General features: G+C 42.7%; 1 protein-coding gene across 2 annotated transcripts in view; it reads left to right on the top strand.

The window, feature by feature from the left end:
* CCDC85C (coiled-coil domain containing 85C) overlaps nucleotides 1-13298 on the top strand; it is a 117248-nt gene that overhangs the window by 69786 nt on the left and 34164 nt on the right. For both annotated transcript variants that reach the window (XM_071809634.1, XM_065838436.2), the window contains exon 2: nucleotides 824-900. In XM_071809634.1, coding sequence (XP_071665735.1) covers nucleotides 824-900 — 77 coding nt within the window. The remainder of the gene's footprint in view (nucleotides 1-823; nucleotides 901-13298) is intronic.

Below are 13298 nucleotides of genomic sequence, written 5' to 3'. Positions count from 1 at the left end.
GTTGCTTCAAAGCATGTTTCAAAACAAAAACCAGATGTTTTGGAGAGCAGTAAGCCACCGACAGAGCTGCCCAGCAAGTTATCTTCTACGCTAGGTCACCCCATCTGGTATTGCTGTCTTACTGCAATGGTAAACTGGCTATTACACTTCTTCTGGTTGAATATTACCTTTTTATGTGAGGGTATTCTCTATTTTATTGTCCTGGTATTTTTCTGTTTAGTGTCACGTGCTTCCCTCAGAAAAAACCAGATGCCCTGGTAGGCATTTGCTGTGTACGTCAGGCTATCTGCACATTGCTGCTCTGGGACTTTGCTGTATCCACTTCTTGCCCTTTTACAGCACTGGGAGCTGTGGCAGTGACCTCCCTGTAGACCTGTGCCAGCAGCTTATTTTTGTGAGTTTTTTCAGTTGTTTCTGAAAGAAAAAGGCATGTGTGTGGAGGGGTTGTTTATCCAAACCTAAAAGGAAACATCTTGTTCTGTTGTTGAGTTTTTGGGTACATTTTAGATGAATGTAAATGGCTTTCAAAGCTAGGGAATTACTTCCATAAAATTATGAAATACAATATTTCAACTTCTGTACTCCCCACCCCCAACCTGGTGGCACTGATACAGATTCGTAGAAGATCTTGCTGTTGCTGAATGTCAGCTTTTTAGTGAAAAAAGCTTTTGGCAGAATCCCCTTCTCATGCTATACACTTGGGGTTTCATTCATTAGGTCTTTCCCAAACTTGCCTTCCACAGAATGAGAAAACATATCACTGTCTGATGGTATTGCCGGTAACACAAGAAGCTTAAACCTATTTTTTTCTCTTTTCCTAAAGATTCGTCTTCCAACTATATCAGGCAACTTGAAACAAAAGTGAAATTGCTGGAGGATGACAACAAGCTTCTTTCCCAGGTAGGTTTTTTATTGCCTAATAGATATTAATGTGGCTTTCTTCTCCTGTTTCCATATAGTTGTGTCTGACTGCCCACTTGAATGCACAAAGGCTTTCAGTGGACATCCTGCTAGGAGAAGAGCATGATGGCCTTTTCATGTCAACCCCTCACTGATAGGATTTGGTCTCTTTTTTAAAAAAAAAAAAAAAAAAAAGGAAAAAGTAAATCTTCTGTAGTGTCCGTGTGTGTTTTGGAGATGCATTAACGCCTCCCTGCAGAATGCCTTGTTCCACCATAGCTCTCAGGGATGCTGCAAGGGTCCAGCACTGCCTGTGCCCTTGCTGTAGGATTTTGTCTTGCTTGCCCATTAACATAGACTTTTATCTTCTTGAAAGAGGAGGCGGTAGTCAAAGGACAGCCTTGGGAATAGTTTTGTGCAGTGCTGGCTCATAGCTTTTATTTGAGATCATACTTAAAAAAGAGCAGACCTCTCTGAACTGGCACTTTTTGCTTGCATCTGCCCTTCAAAGTCTACTCCACATGCCACCGGGCTTTTGAGCACTCCTGGTGCTTACCTGTCTGTGTATTGCAATGTCAAGCAGCAGAAGAAAACATTCTGTCTGGTATGTCCCCTGGATCCCCTGTAAAACAGAGCACTTGGTATAAACAGAGGCAGCTTTGCTGAAATCAGTGAAACACTGTCTATTTCAACTATTGGAAGAGTTATCCTTTTTCTCTTGTTCTATGCATTCTTTCACTGTTGGACTGTTCTACTTCCCTGGCATATTAAAGGTTTTTTCTATACTTTGCTTCTTACTTTAAACATTGATTTTCACAGTCATTTTGTTCGAGATTCTTTCCAATTATAAGAACTGGAAGTAAAAAAAAGCCCCTTGATTATAATTTTTTTAATACCTTTTTTTGCCAGTCTGTGTTGTGCTGTTCTTTGTATTTTACCAAGTCTGAAAATAGACTGCTCCAGGATCACGTTTCTAAAACATTCTTTAAAAAAAAAAAGAAAAGGCTCTATGCTTACTGAAATTTCCAGAAAATTATTTTGGCAAACCTTATTTTTACTAAAATACACAGTTTGTCCTAACTGTGAGCTTTTTTTAAAAGATTACTCCAAATTTCCCGTGTACTCATTGGGATCGCTAGCCATGAAACAAAACTCACGGGCTACTGAAGGGTTAAAACCCCAAAAGAGTGCTCAGCTGCCACCGAGTGGCTTCATGTATTAATCAATTGCTAATTTGATTTTAACTCCCTCTGTCTTTCACCCTACTCGTGAGTAGAGCTGGTGTCGGTCGAAACCCCGAGACTATTTAATTGAAGCTATTGATAAGCAGACGGGCTGTGTGTGGGCAGCTGGGATGCTCATGGATTCAGGGGACAGGCTCAATGTGCCCTTGGCTTGGCTTCATCCTGCCACAGCCCAGCACGTTACCCAGTCAGATCTGCCTATGAGGTCAAAAAAAAGTGGTTGGTAATTAATGGGAGGGAAATTAATAGGGGCTGAATAGCTGCCTGGGCTTATTGCATCAGGAGGATGAAGCCCAATTAGTCTGGGGGTCTCTGAGCCTAAAGCAGCCCCACGCATCAGCCCTTCACCCTCCTGCTGTCCTCGGTGGGAAGGCTGTGCCTTTTCCTCCACAGGCACAACTGTCCTCAGGTGTCCTCACGTTCCAGGCTGTGTCACTGCAAACATTTGAATCCAGGAAGGGGGGGAAATGGTCTGAAAATAGCTCTGTGCTCTGGAGAGGACCAGCTGCCTCCCCAGTAGCAGCAGCCACTGAGGCCAGCCTGGCTCTGACATTCTGTGCAGCCCTTGTGCAATGTCTTAATGGGCCTCCAAAAGGACCAGGATCTGACCTATTTTAGATTGCATTCAGGAAATTCCTCTTTTTTATTGTAAGCATGGAGACAGCTCTCCTTAGTGCAACAGAAGTGTGGAAGCTGCGATGGTCTGGGTGAATACCCCAGCTGCAGTCACCTCCAAAGCTTCATGCTACAAACCTATATTTGGATTTTTTCTCTTTCAATGAGAAAGATGAGAAAAACCTGTAGAGGCACTAACTCATATGCATATGGGCATGTTGCTCCCAGCACTTTCCTGGAAAAGTATAATCCACTTACCATATTATTTCTTCCTTCATCTGATTGGAAAATGTTTAGCTGTTACCATGCAGATCCTGGGATAAGACTCTAACAAAAAAGGATCCTGGCAAACTTTCCTCCTGTTTTTGAAGTTTCCAGATGATCCTGGCAATTTAAACTCTGCAATACCAAACTGGCTTTTCAACACCAAAGTCACATTTTAACTTGGTTTGGCTTTCTCCCTGGGAGTATTGACTTTGCAATAATATTTGCAGTCTGGTGTCAAGAAGTTCTATCATGAGCGTGCTGAGGAGTGATGAAACCTGACGTCCTAAGTAACAAACAGTGCCTGTGCATTAAGGGATTAACAAATCAGTGGTGGTTATGGAAGTCTTCCTGGCTTCTCTCCAAGTGCTAAGCATAGAGCTGAAATAGTGCTTCATCCAGAGAAACCCAAGAAGACTAGTGCTGCAAATGATCTTGCAAGCTTTATGGGAGGATTTCTATTACAGTGGCCAGTGACATAATGCCCCTTTGCTACCTGGTGCATCCCGAGTGAGATTTGTTGCTTTGTCTTCTGTGGTGTCTGGGGTGTGAAGCTATGCTGACACATGGTGGTTTTGTACCACCTTCAGGCGCGGAATTAAGTCAGTACAGGGGTCCCCAGCCTGAACTGTTTCTCCTGTCTCCCAACATCTCCTTTCTCCATAAGCACTTGGGAAGAAGAGCTGAGTGGGAGAGGTGAGAGCTCTGCAGCCAGTGCTGAGGTGGGTGCTCCATGCTGTACGTGTTACCCACAGCGCAGGCATGCCGGGATTCACCCATGTCTTACTCTGGTGACTCATTTGAACAAGTAATGCAGAGAGCTTTTCCTCCTCTTGGGAGATCAAGAACTACCACCTCATGAACCACACTTTGCAGTGGGAGGAAGGTAAATGGAGAACTGGATGTTATTTATGATACCCATATATGGATTTGGTTTCCAGTTTTGTGCCTTTCTCTGACTCAAGTTTACACTATAATGTTTGCTGGCATGGCAGTGTTAACTAGAAAGTCACACTTTTGGATGACATCACTGTGCTGGCAAAATCCCTGGCAGCAATTCTGACAACACACAGCTTTTGTTGCCCTGGTTTATATTGTTTGGGGAAATGCTGAATCAAATGCTGCTGCCAGAAATGGCCCCTCAATTCCTGCTTACTTGTGGTGGTGGTTGTCTGTGGTGTAACCACAGTGGCAAAGACCCCACAGAGCAGGTGAGGACCTCAGCGTCCTGGGTTGACAGTGTCAGCGCTTCTCGCAAGTGTAGCTGGTGTCTGAAAGCTTTACCTGAGGTGTAAAGATGAACGTAAGTTCTGTGGAACATTGGGTTGGAGAGCTTCAGAGACATCACTTTCATAGTCTTACATTCTCTATGGAAGAAGTGCACCAAGTTCTACCGTGTGCATGCAATCAATCTGTGCAACATCATGTGGGAGAATTCCTGTTTTTCCTCTGTGTCATTGTGGGCAGTGCCCAGGAGAGCTGGTGTTGACCTCTCTTTTGTGGCCTCTGGTTGACTAGATGAAGGTAGCTTCCATATTACTGAAATATAACCCCTGAAATGGGAGACTGTATTTGCTTTCTGTTCCTCTGTGCTGAAAGTGTCCAAGCAGAAAACAGACCCATTAAGTCACCCAACACTGCTGCTTAAACTAAAAATACATTTGTAAATACACTCTTTTGCCTGAAGATTAGAGAAACCTGTTTTTATGAGCATCAGGAGCTCCAAATGTCAGTTCTGGTTAGTTTTATAACTAATGCATACATTTTAGAGATAATAACAGTGACAAACTTTTGGCCATCATTCACATTATTTTTTCAGGACGTTCTGTTCAATGGCAAGGATCAGGCACTTTTAACTAAAACTGAAGTTTATAGGCTTCATGGACCGTGTTCTCCAATAACCAAGTCGTGTGCACCATGGCTGGCTGCTGAGACTTCTTTTGGTGTATAGTCTCTGCAGAGCTGGGTCTGGCTTTTCCCTTCAGAACAGGAGTGCCAGAGGCAGTTACCTACTCAGAGAAGCCAGGAGCATGTTGCACACCTTTGTTTCAAAAAGCCCAGCTTTGAACAGAGCAGATATATTGAGCAGGTGACACTCTGAGTAACTGGATGTTTGACAATGAGGTCCTGGTTCACCTTTCAAGGAAAATTTCAGGTCCCCTGGTACAGAGCAGAAACACAAAAAGTTCTTCTTTAGGGAAGGCAAAACCCTTGGGATTTATGAGGAACATGAGGGTATTTAATTAAAATCACAAAATAGACTTCAGTATTACCAGCAGTTCACGGCATTTCAGTATCTGCCTTGCTAGCTGAATAGGTTTCAGAGTATCCCTGGAAGATCTTTAGAGCATCCCTAGAAAGTCTTGAAAACTATGTTTAGTCTTATTTTTAAGAAACTGCATGCTTAGCCTGAATTCAAATAAGGCTGTGGCTGTACCGATGGTAAAATAATAGCAAATAATAACTGTAAACACTGCTATTAGAGCTGAGGTTTTTGAGCTTGGAGCTTCCATGGTAAGAGTATCACAGTATCACAGTATCACAGTATGTTTGGGATTGGAAGGGACCTGAAAAGATCATCTAGTCCAATCCCCCTGCTGGAGCAGGAACGCCTAGGTGAGGTTGCACAGGAATGTGTCCAGGCGGGCTTTGAATGTCTCCAGGGAAGGAGACTCCACAACCTCCCTGGGTAGCCTGTTCCAGTGCTCTGTTACCCTCACTAAGAAGAAGTTCTTTCTCAAATTTAAGTGGAACCTCTTGTGTTCCAGCTTGATCCCATTGCCCCTTGTCCTATCATTGTTTGCCACTGAGAAGAGCCTTGCTCCATCCTCGTGGCACTCACCCTTTATATATTTGTAAACATTAATAAGGTCACCCCTCAGTCTCCTCTTCTCCAAGCTAAAGAGCCCCAGCTCCCTCAGCCTTTCTTCATAAGGGAGATGCTCCACTCCCTTAATCATCTTTGTAGCCCTACGCTGGACCCTCTCCAGCAGTTCCCTGTCCTTCTTGAACTGAGTGGCCCAGAACTGGACACAATATTCCAGATGGGGTCTCACCAGGGCGGAGTAGAGGGGAAGGAGGACCTCTTTCGATCTACTGACCACCCCCCTTGTAATACACCCGAGGATGCCATTGGCCTTCCTGGCCACAAGGGCACAGTGCTGGCTCATGGTCATCCTGTTGTCCACCAGGACCCCCAGGTCCCTTTCCCCTACACTGCTCTCTAATAGGTCATTCCCCAACCTATACTGGAACCTGGGGTTGTTCCTGCCCAGATGCAAGACTCTACATTTGCCCTTGTTATATTTCATTAAATTTTTCCCCGCCCAGCTCTCTAGCCTGTCCAGGTCCCGCTGGATGGCAGCACAGCCTTCTGGCGTGTCAGCCACTCCTCCCAGCTTAGTGTCATCAGCAAACTTGCTGATAGTACACTCAATTCCCTCATCTAAATCATTAATGAATATATTGAATAATATTGGCCCCAGTACTGACCCCTGAGGCACTCCACTAGATACTGGCCTCCAACTGGACTCCGCACCATTGACCACCACTCTCTGGCTTCTCTCTTTAAGGCAGTTTGCAACCCACCTCACTACTCTATTGTCTAGACCACACCTCCTCAATTTAGCTGTGAGGATGCTGTGAGGGACTGTGTCAAAGGCTTTACTGAAGTCAAGGTAGACCACATCCACCGCTCTGCCATCATCCATCCACCTTGTTACACTCTCATAAAAGGCTATGAGGTTGGTCAAGCATGACTTACCCTTGGTAAAGCCATGCTGACTGCCCCTAATGACCCTCTTATCCCTGATGTGCCTTGAGATGACAAGATTGCCTCAGTTCTTCTTAAGCAAATGTGAACCTGGCACAAACACGCAGCTAGTTGCTAGCATATTGTTCTGAAAATAAGAAAAAAACAAACAAACTAAAAAATGGACCCTGGGATTTGAAAGACCCTGAGAATCATTAGTACTGCAAAGAACAAAGATGTAAATGCCACTCAGTGGAGATCTTGATCTCTTCCTGAAGAGCAGAGGATGGAGGAGAAAAAGAAATAGCCTACAACGTGCTGGCTGGAGTGCAATTTCCTCTGTTGTTTTATTAGCGATCGGTTTTGTGCCAAGTCTGCCATTAACAGTTCATGCCTATGGTGTTACCTCTTGGAGTTGCTATTCGGTCTTAACATTTGGGCTTCTCTTTGAACTGGAGTTTTGTTGTGAGGCCATGGCTTGTGCCAGGAGCCTCGCACGTGCTCACCACAAGCAGAACAAAATTACAAACCTGTCTTATTTCCCCAAAGTCTACCTACTGTTTGTATGTGAGGAGGATAACTATAATTGCTCTAATTTAAGGTCTCACAAGGGAAATTGGATTTTTTTTGTAACAGAGAGCAACTCAGACATGAAAGCTTTTTGGTGCGTTTGGTCTCTATTTAAATTCAGAATACTGATGGGGATGTGCCCTAGGTTACTATATTACTGCTTTTATGCACTCTTTAAATGTTTAGATGCATATTAATTTTAACTAATCAAAAAGGAGGTGCATATTTGAGGCCTCATCCAAATTTTCCTTTCAAGTCAATGATAATACTTTCTGTAGGATCCCATGCAGTACAGCTCACACAGAACTAGATTTTCATGAGACCTTCTCTCATGAGACCTTTTGTAAGACCACTCTTCAAACCCGGATTTGGACCTCTAATTGCATTGCATTCCTTACATGCATAAATGAAAAAAAATGTTAGCAGGCTCCCCCAAGTGTAGCTTCTTTAGCTGTGGAGACAGAAGCTTCAAGAAAACATAGCATGCAAAACCAATCTATGTCCAACTGTATTTCATTTCACCTCCTTCTACATATCAAAATGACAAGACTGATCTGACCAATTTGCTGTTAAGTAAGTGGACTTGAGATATAAGTAAACAATATATGTTTATTGATTAAAATGTCATTCTCCCCAGATAAGAGATGTACAGTTTTGTAAGAGCAGTTCAAAGATGTCTGAGACCGACATCCAAAATACTTTCAAGCCCTTTAAGACAATGGAGTTCCTTTTGTTGACTTTGGACATCAGGATCTTGGACTGCCACCTACCAAAACAGATATTCTCTTGGTATTCACCTCCCATTCATGGGAAGGAGAACATTTACGAAGCAGGATCAGTGACAGAAATGAGCTTTTCCAACTTGTCATGAAAGCTGGGTGGTGAACTGTGTGTTCTGGGGGTTGTCACCTGTGGAATCAAGGGATTTTCTAAAAATGTCACCTGGCACATATAAACAGAGTTCCCTAGAAACCTACAAAATATAATTCAAGAAGTTCTGAATTCAGAAGTCCAACAACAGATAGACAGAAACATACAGTGTTTATTGAATATTAGGAATCTGAGACAATCACATAATTTCTTGCAACTTAACTCAAAATTTTTGAAGGACTGGAGCTAAATATCTGTGCAGGAGCGCGAGTATGAGAATGATGCGCACACGCAGAGCTCTGCCGTGCCCCATTTGTTTCTGTTGTGGGTGAGCAAGAACATTGGGTTTAATGAGGCTCAGTTTAACCTCCAGCTGTGAAATGTGGGATTAGTTGTATCCTGTGCTTAACCGGCTTTGTAATAATTTCACTAGATTCCACTTTTTTCTGTATAAGAGTCAGGAAAAAAGGTCTTCATTACAGTTACATCGAACTATGAAGAAGCAGTATTTTGTGTCTTTGTAACATGTAGAGGGGTTCAAAGTACACAGACTCTCAGTGGCTGGCAATCTGAGAAAGACTGGAAAATATTTTCAAGAGGAAACAAAGCAATAGCTGCAGAGGCTTAACAGCAGACTTTTGCAATAGGTTAAATGCCAAATTCAAGACCAGCTCAAGAGAAATACAGTGTTTGATATCTGAAGACAACTTGGGGGATGTTAAATCTTTAATTGCTTCTGAAAAAAGAGGCTTTATCCCAAATTATAAATTTGTGACAAAATTTTCAATCTGTTTTTTTTGTTTGTTTGTTTTTCTTCATGAAGCCCAAAATACAAATCTAAATCTTTGTAGCAGCCTTTTAAAGAATATCCAAATTATCTCATTAAAAAACCCAGACTGGTTGTTACTGATTTTTCCTGACTGTTGGAGTCCTGGTTCAGCAGAGAGGCTTGAACACTTGCATGGTCCTCAAGAAGACAGAGGCTTGAGTGTCCATCCTGCCCTTAGCAGGACGAAGAGAATAAAGAAAAGAAGAAGGGCCAACAAAACCCTTGTCTGTCTTTGTTCTGGTGTTAGTTAAAGCCTGCAGGGACCTTTTCTGTTTTGTTAGAAGGGGATTCAGGTCTTTGCCTTTCCCATTCCCAGCTCCCTCATTTTAGGGAATGTGGGGAGTGAGGGCAGACCCAGGACATTGCTGTGGCTGAGTTTTGGGAGGAGGTGGTTCCCTGTGGCCTCCTGTCTGAAGTGCAGCTGACAGAAGAAAACAAAAAGTGAAGTGAAAAGTGGATGGTCCAGTAAATTTATTCATGTGCTTAATACTACACCCACATCTACATCTGCTTACCTGGTGGAACTGGCCAGCATCTCTTAGCTTCTCCTTTGACATCCCTAATGAAGAGACTGATTTTGGTGCTAATGAGCCACGGGTGGGCTCCCTTAGTCTGAGGCTCTTAAAACTCATCGTGTACAAGCCACAGACCAGACTCAGGCTACATTGAATGTCAGTGGTTATAGCTCCATTTGGCTTTTTAACTATTGAGCTTCACTTCTGTTTCGGTTGTGGGTTGTGATGCTTGAATCTCAGCTGTGCCAGCTCATATTCTCTCTTGAGCAAAGTCTGCCAGTTGTGTGATTATAATTATGTATTGCAATTTGGTTTGAGCTGATTATCTGAGTCTCCCATGAGTTACGGGGTTGATCTTTCTCTGCTGATCTGAAAAAAAAAGGGGGGGGTGGGAATACAGATGCTTGAATATTAACAGTATAATATAGTTCCCTGCCTCAGTTGCCACAGAGAGTGGCGAGGTTTGAAACTTGCACTGCTTTTATTGCCTGTGCCCCACTGAGGTACTGATAAAAATATTTTTCCAAGAATGGTTTTACATGGTAAAATCTGCTAAGCCTCTTACTGTCTCCCGCTATTTATTAAGCCTTTCCCAAAGTGTTAACTCCCCTGACAATAGAGAATTCCAGTTGTCACCATTGCAACCAGACGAAATCTGCTGCTTTGCCCCACCAGCTCATGATATGAGGGGAATGTTGGAGCACAGGTGGCAGTGGGGTTGCTCTTTCCTGCGCTGTTTGCAAATGGCTGAGATCCAGCCACAGCAAAACATCCAAATGCATCCTCACAGCTCTCTGTGCTGCTGCTGTACAAGGGCTTTGCACATCATTTTTGGGGTTGTACCATTTCCAATTCCATATGAATAACTGCAAATGGCTTTGCTGATGAAGCTGGCTGAGGTTGCCTTTGTGACCTACTGGCTGAATACTGGAGAGGGAATTGGGAGAGTAGGTGTCTTGGCAGATCATTGTCCCCTAAAGCCTTTGCCACCAGTTTAAGGACTGATCCCTGGATGCACTGCGTGTACAACACGAATATGAACCAGTGTAAAGGAATTTAATCTCTCCCATTGCAGAAAACTCATATTATTACATGACACAGAAGATGTTAAATAGTTTTAATCTCATCCCTCAATTTTTTTCTTATTTGCAGAGTTATTTCGAAATCAAATACGTTGATTTTTTTACTGCACTCTCATGTGTGTAATTTCCAGCTTGCCTGATAAATGCTGTTGAAGCTAATGGGACTCTTCACATATACTTAAAGTCAGATACGTGCTTTGCTGCGCTTATTTTTGCTTGAATACGTCTTGTAGTGATAACTGCAATTACTGAACCTTAATTCAATTATTTGCTAGCTTCACACAGTAAAATCGCCCATCCCTCAGCTTCCCGGTGCATGAGACCCTACAACACGGATTAATGAGATAAGAAGGAAACCTTTGTACAAGGTTGTGTGGTAGGGCATGTTCGCTGGGGCACAGGGTTGCCTAAAAGGGCCACTCACGTGTGGTGCTGAGGTCAGGAGAAGCCAGGGCCATTGCCCTGGTGCCTGTGTGAGAGCTGTGCAAGGCAAGTGCTTTGCAGCATCTCCTTCTCATTATTTGAGATGTGTTTCTGCTTTGCTTGACCTCTGCAAAATATCACTGCTCTGCTGGACCTACTAAGGATACCCTGGGCCAGGTCGTTCTGACAGAATGGTGTGTTCTGATAGTGCCATTGAGCTCTGTGGGTATGGTAAAATATCTGTAACTGTGAGTAAGAGTAAGGTGATCATGGGTCACCATGCTCTAAATTGGGATAGTAAGATGTTAATGTTTGTGCAGATAATAATGTGTTCTGCAAGACTTCATTCATTAATGTGGGAAAAGAGGTTGAAGTTCAAATAATAATATTATCCTGTCAAGTGCTGCATGTAAGACCAGCTTATTTTGGTCATCTGTGATAGATTTTTTTTCCAAGATGATAAAATAACTCTTTTTCTGTTAAGTTCCCAAACATTTAATGTTCTTCTGTTCCCTTCTAGCTGGCTCACTGCAACAGCTTGCCACGAAATTTCAGTAAGGTAGAGAGAGCTAATGCGTCCACAAACAGCTTCTTGATCTGGGGGCTGCCTTTTAATATTGCTGCTGGTTGTTTGGGGCTCTGATTGTTTGTTCTTTCACATGCTAATGTTAGCAATTTCCATTTTTTAATCATCTGAATGTATTAAATATGCCCCTAGTTATTTTTATTTCCCTCCTTTACTTGTGCGAAAGACGTTGGTTAGTAACATCTGAGTTTTGACCAAGTTCAAATCAAATCCATTTACCAACCTGAAGAGCAGTTAGTACTTTTAGCTAAATTGCAGCAGCAAATAACAGGAAAAGACTTTGAACTAAACCTTCAGTTTAATTACCCAGTTGCAAACAATGGGTAGTTGAGTGTCAAAATTGAAGCAGTTTCAATTACTGGAACAATTATGGTTTAGAAAATTCTTGCCGGTAGGTTTAAGAATTTATATTACAGTGACAGGCAAGTAATTCAGGTAATGGGCAGTACAAATTGTCCATAGAGATGAAGGCAGCCTGACCCAATGGACTGAAATAAAACCTTCCTCCTTTTTCTCTTCACAACTATATATAATCAAAAGCCAAGGTCTCAGCAGAGACATCCAAGATTTATGAGGTAAAACTAGAATATGAAGTAAGAATGAAATTTTTTTGTTATAGATTTATTTTTCCTTCACATAGAGAATTACCCAAATCATAAGCCCAAATCCTTATGAGCTTACATGGTCAGAATGCAATGCCCTTGCCAATTTTCTAAGGACCGTGTTCACCCTGATATTTAAATGGCAGCTAGAGGAAGTGTTATGCTTTGTAAGAGGATGGAGTAGCCACTAAAAAATGGAAATTGCTTGTGTCTCTGAGGGCTGGGTGATGGTGTGGCATATTCATTTGTCCAAAGAAAATCTTCTGAATTGGTGTCAATAAGGGTATCTTCTATTACCAATATTGAATTTGTCACAGTATTCCTTTCCATCTAGTTACATTTCATGTTGAGGTACATAATTTCTTCTAATGTTATGTTGAATAGTAGATATAATATTAATAAATTTAAATGGTGCGGTGTGTAATCTGCTGTCTCTTGAGCTTAGTGCCAGTGGGTCTGCATTGTAGGAAAATGAAGCTGATTATTATAAAGCCTCTGAAATGACAGTCCTCTGGGAAGTCTGCTGTCGCTGACTCACGTATGCTTGATTCTCCTCTTCATTCTGGATATTACATTTTTCCATCCCATTATAAAGGGACCCCCCAGAGGTAAACGGAAGGGGCTTTGTAGAACTCCTGGCCTTTGAATTGGTGCTTATTGTTTTTGGCTTTTTTTGTTTGTTTGTTTGTTTTTGTTTGTTTTTTAATTAAAATGGCATGTGGACCAGGCAAGGAAGCTTTCACAATGCAGGAGGTCACAGCTGGATTATGAAGAAGTGATAAGAGCATCATCTCAGGTGCTTGGCCCTAATCCTCAGGTGCCACCAGGGTCACCCCTCCTGCCCTACACCAGCAGGAGGTGGGTCTCTGTCTGCCAAACCTCCGCAGGTGCCTTGGATGTGCTCGGGCACAGGATGCCATGTGTAGACACCCGAATTGCTCCGAGGTGATGCTACAGCCCATTGGGAGAAGGAAAGCTGTGACTCTTTATAAAGGCTTTTAATATTTCCACCAGGCACAGGGTCAAACGGATCATTTATGATTTTTT

The sequence above is a fragment of the Patagioenas fasciata genome, chromosome 5 (assembly GCF_037038585.1).
Source record: "Patagioenas fasciata isolate bPatFas1 chromosome 5, bPatFas1.hap1, whole genome shotgun sequence".
In the NCBI taxonomy this organism is placed as follows: domain Eukaryota; kingdom Metazoa; phylum Chordata; class Aves; order Columbiformes; family Columbidae; genus Patagioenas; species Patagioenas fasciata.
This window is presented reverse-complemented; position numbering and strand designations above follow the sequence as displayed.